Source organism: Fragaria vesca, linkage group LG4 (assembly GCF_000184155.1).
Source record: "Fragaria vesca subsp. vesca linkage group LG4, FraVesHawaii_1.0, whole genome shotgun sequence".
NCBI classification, from domain to species: domain Eukaryota; kingdom Viridiplantae; phylum Streptophyta; class Magnoliopsida; order Rosales; family Rosaceae; genus Fragaria; species Fragaria vesca.
In genome coordinates this window covers 16982988-16987601 of record NC_020494.1, presented here as the reverse complement: position 1 = coordinate 16987601, position 4614 = coordinate 16982988, and the positions used below count along the sequence as shown (strand labels likewise).

The 4614-nt window shown below is 38.6% G+C and overlaps 1 protein-coding gene across 1 annotated transcript; it reads right to left on the bottom strand.

The window, feature by feature from the left end:
- Positions 1 to 862: 862 nt before the first annotated feature.
- Positions 863 to 4186, bottom strand: LOC101300715. The gene is made up of 8 exons (XM_004297156.1): positions 3783 to 4186; positions 3328 to 3400; positions 3195 to 3240; positions 2985 to 3099; positions 2818 to 2885; positions 2142 to 2735; positions 1908 to 2012; positions 863 to 1490 (listed from the first exon to the last, which is right to left on the bottom strand). Exons 1-8 carry the CDS (start codon positions 3784 to 3786, stop codon positions 1149 to 1151), a joined length of 1347 nt encoding a protein of 448 aa, XP_004297204.1. The 5' UTR covers positions 3787 to 4186; the 3' UTR covers positions 863 to 1148.
- Positions 4187 to 4614: the final 428 nt, after the last annotated feature.

Here is a 4614-nt window from a genome sequence, read left to right as displayed (position 1 = left end):
GAAAAAAGAACACCAATTATTTTGTCACTTTTGGATTGCTTGTCCCTCTCGGATTTCTTCTTCTTCTGGTGGCATCAGCAACCAAGATAAGAGTGACGAAATCCAAGTGGTAATAATGGTGCCAATTGCAAACACTAGTGAGGAAGACATATCATAGAATTATTTGGCTACAAAAAAGAAGGCGCATTTCCCCTCTGCCTTTTATTCTCTCTTTTCATATATCTGTTGCTTTTGTTGCTTTCAAACCACACACAGCATCCTTAGCACTTTGCTGAGGTACTTGGTCAAAAGGGATTGTTCAAATTGGATATGGATGGGTGTAGCTTTCCTATTCAAACCAGTAATGGGTCCAAACCAGTTTTCATGGAAACAAGAAAGAAGCTTACATAACAGAATATGCACTGAGATTCATTCAACTATACCCCAAATTTTGGGTTATTCTGCAAAAAGAAAAAAAATACTTACCAGAAAGATTCATTCATTCCCAAGTTTTTGGCTTTCAAAGTGCATGTCTCCATCTGATAGTGATTGAATGCACAACTAAAAATAGATAACAAATCACTCAAATCACCCATAACCTGCCCAATTGGAAACGGAGTAGTCAAATGTTTGGTACACTCACCCACCAAGAAAGTTAAGAAAAAAACACATTTGAATAATGAATACTCAAAACACAAAGGAACCTTTTCTATGCAGCTTCTTGTGTTTGGAATTGGGACCTCAAGTTTGCCAAGAAAATTCAAATCATTGAATACCAATAAGAAAACTGGAGCCAATTGACTGATGCCTACAACAATCACCCCAACCACAAAGTACATACAAAACAAAGACTGAGATTCAAATAAAATACTACCATGACATGAACAGGACCAGAAAAGAAAATTATTATATACAAAGCTCAGAAATGATCTTCTCTGATCAATACACAAGTTCCTTTGCTATGATGACCCAATGGGAGGTTGGATCACAATAACAAACACAGGATGCTGATAGGAATATTTACAAATACTTCACTCTACTTCTTTCCTATAATAATTGGATGTTTTCCTAAACTGAGGTCTCTAAACCACTAAATTGGTCTAAATTTTGGTGAAGTTGGACTTTGACTGATCGAATATGTACATGAGGGGTGATCAGTGACCAGTTTCTCAGGAATAAGACCTAATCAGTTTAAAATTCACAAAAGATCTTGACTTGAACAGACCACCAAAGAGGAACCTGGTTGGTGATTCCTGGGAACCAGGATTGAAGTCTTCAGGAGTGCCTTTCACTTTCAGAATGGTCTGCCCAATTTCTTGACGAATCGACTCTATGGTTTTGGAGTCAACAGGATTACCAGATGCCTCACGAACATAAAACGTATTAACAGCTTTGCCTGCTTTGGTTGTCACTTCTGCTCTGGTTACGGTAAGGCTATTCTCTCGGAATATTCGAGTGACATCAGAGAGCAGCCCAACTCTATCTGTAGTACAGAGTTCTAGCTTCAAACCCTGAATCAGGAAGAAACATATTAGTTCGTCTGTGTATCAATGTAGTCTTTCAAAAACATATCAACAAAACCAATAAAAAAAATATGACTAAACAGAACCAAAGTATCACCTATTACAGAAATTAGACAAACAGGTGAGGGCAATAGAACATAATGAGACAAATGGAATATACTACAGCAAAACTGGTTTAGTAAAAGAAAAGGGTCAACATCAATGCTTTTAAAATAACAATTTGACTCATAATCATATCAGTACAACCGCTAAATTCTGCATTAGCCGAAACAAATGACTTTCACTCCTTTGTAATACATTAGAGCTATCAATGCCCTCAAATGAATACTTTTGGTTCCCTTTGGAAGATTACTGCCCATAACAGAATCAGACATACAGAGAATCTGAGATACAATAGCTAGTTACCTCAGATACTCTTCTCTCAATAGCTGCTTCAAGGCATTGTATCACTCTTTGTCTCTCTGCATCTGATTTCACAGGAGATCCATCTATATGCCTGATATAGTATTCCTACAAACGCATCACGACAATAATTAGGGAAGATTCTCTAGCCAAACCAGGACCAAACGAAGCTCATCTGACCAAGCAGCCGAATAAAAAAACCACCAATGTTATGTGGCAAAAGTTAAAATGGCATACCTGATAAGCTTCAGGCCCCTCAGCATCAATATTCGCATGATAAACCACATATTGCATGTCTGTTAGAGTGCAAACTGTATCGAAGAGAAGCTTTGGCCTATCTTTACTCCGAATAGTAACCACCGAGTAGTCCTTATCATACCAGTTAACAACATTCACATCTGGTCTTTGCTTGTCATCCAAGACACTTTCATCCTTAATTCGGTCATAGTCCCTATCTGCAAACATCATTTGGTGAAGCCTTCGTTCTGGGTGTGTGACAGTGTGAGAGACAACAGTCCTAGATCCCCTGGATTTGATGCTTCCCTTAAGTACATTGCATACAGATTCCCTAATACTAGCTAACCTCTCGGGATCAGTAATAGCCAACCCCGTCTCCTCATTGGTAATGTGCATCACAGATGCAGCCCTTGTGTTGTGCGTCCACACTTGCGCACCCACTACATTGCATTTAAGAATGGCGAGCACAGCACTCACTTCAGAGAGTAATCCCGGTCTGTCAGTTCCACTTAGCTCAAGTGTAGTATGGTCCATGGATTGTATAACACCAACAGATCTCATGGAAGAGGCAAAGCAAGACTCAGGGCCAAGAGACTGAAAATAAGGTCACCAAAATTAGTGGCCATATTACAAAAATGAACTAAATAAGAAAAACCAAACAGCAATAACAACTCACCTTTCGAATATAGTCCAAAACTCCTTCATCTGTAACCTTGTTTCCGTCTTGATCAGTGACATTAAAAACTGATTACAAAAGCAAATCACTAAGGGTTAAAGGACATGTATTTCACTTTGATATACTTATAACAGTAAAAAAGAAAAGGAGCCTAAAACGAGTATTACCATCCATGAACCAGCCTCCATCCGAAGATATGTACGCTTTGGTTACAATAAGGTTAAGATCAGTGAGTATCTGTACAACTTCTAGAAGTATTCCAAGTTTGTTAGCACTATCAACCTGCACCAGAAAATTGGTGTAAGTACCAAACCTTCCACCAAAACCAGAATTAGAGCCGAAAAGGACACAAATAAGTACAGAATGGATGACCATACCCTTATCACCGTAGCATTCTTGCAGGCTTCATTATCAATCACAACCCTGACAAGACACACAGAGGTGTAAATCTCAAAACAGGTATGGTAAAGACACACAGAGCAATAATATGAAGAAAATGAGATTGCAAACCTTGGTGGGTTCATTCTCCTGCAAAGTTTCTCATACTCATCATCCATGTCATTTGAAAAGCTCATGCTAACCTCTGAAGAAACCCCAAAAAAGTAAATTAGACAAAAAGGTGGGAGAGAATAAAAGGCACCAATGGAAGAAGACTGGGAATTTATGCAGAACCAATCAGGAAATGATACTTGTAACTCCTTAAGAATCTAACAAAGCAAAAAGAGAGACCAAGGAAACCATCAAGGTGAATCCTTTCAAGGACTTGTAGCACAAGACAAAGCTGGATGAGGGTGTAGAGAGTGTAAAGTAACCAAAATCCAAGACAAAACTTGTTCCTCAATCTTCCAATCAAGAAAACCAAACTCAAAAAACCACACTTTCTCACCCTCCAAACTGATTCCAAGAACCAAGAACAGAAAAATTCACAAGCCATGAAACCACAAATCAAAGAAAACAGCACCTACCCATTTCAATTTGCAGATAATTGGTGACCTCCAAAACCAAAAGCTTTCTACTTTTTATTTCTGGGTTGTCTCAAAACAAAGCAAGAAGAGAGAGCAGAAGGGAAGAGAGAAAAGCTGGGCTGGTATGTCTGTATTTATATACAGAAAGGGAAGAAAGATCTTTAGGATCTTAGACTTGCCCCCCTCTGTTGATCTCTCTCTCTCTCACTATGGAAACTAATAAACATCTATATATACATACTTCCTTAAAATAAAACCCAAAAATACCCAAAATTCAAAACCAACTGCCCATTGAAACTCAGAGACCTCCCGACACAATACTCCAAAAAACCTGCAAGTTCAAAAGGTACCACCAAACACAGGCACACAGCTTTCCCTCTTTTTCTCTCTTCTTGTTTTTCCTTTGTGGGTTACGGTGGGTGTCTTGAGGTCTCTCTCTATAAAGTTTGTGACTTTCCAAATTCAATTTCTCTGTAAATTTGAGAAATAAACCCACTGCTTAAAAATGGAAATGGTATAAGTTGGCTGTGGCAGGGCATGTAAATCTGAACTAACTACTACTACACCAGGCGTAGTTTAGCACCAACAAACCCGAACTTTGGGGGAATGATAACGTGGCTAGGTGCTAAAGTGCGCTAAGTAAGTTTGAGATAGGTGTAATTTTCTTTTCTGGTCCTTTGGTTTAGTTTATCTTTCATCTTTGTCTTCCATTTTAGTCAATTTAGTCTTTGTGTTCTTTGTTTACCAATTAGTTCACATACTTGATCCTTGTGTTCTCCACACACTTCACCGGTCCAACTTACGCACAAAGTCTTTGTGAAGTCTTTCAAGG

Bases quoted from the DNA above. Each gene is read 5' to 3' on its own strand.
- LOC101300715 (XM_004297156.1), bottom strand. The intron at 2,886-2,984 runs GTAATACTCGTT...TTTTGTAATCAG, and splicing joins TGGAGGCTGGTTCATGGATG to TTTTTAATGTCACTGATCAA. The intron at 2,736-2,817 runs GTGAGTTGTTAT...CCTTATTTTCAG, and splicing joins TTTTGGACTATATTCGAAAG to TCTCTTGGCCCTGAGTCTTG.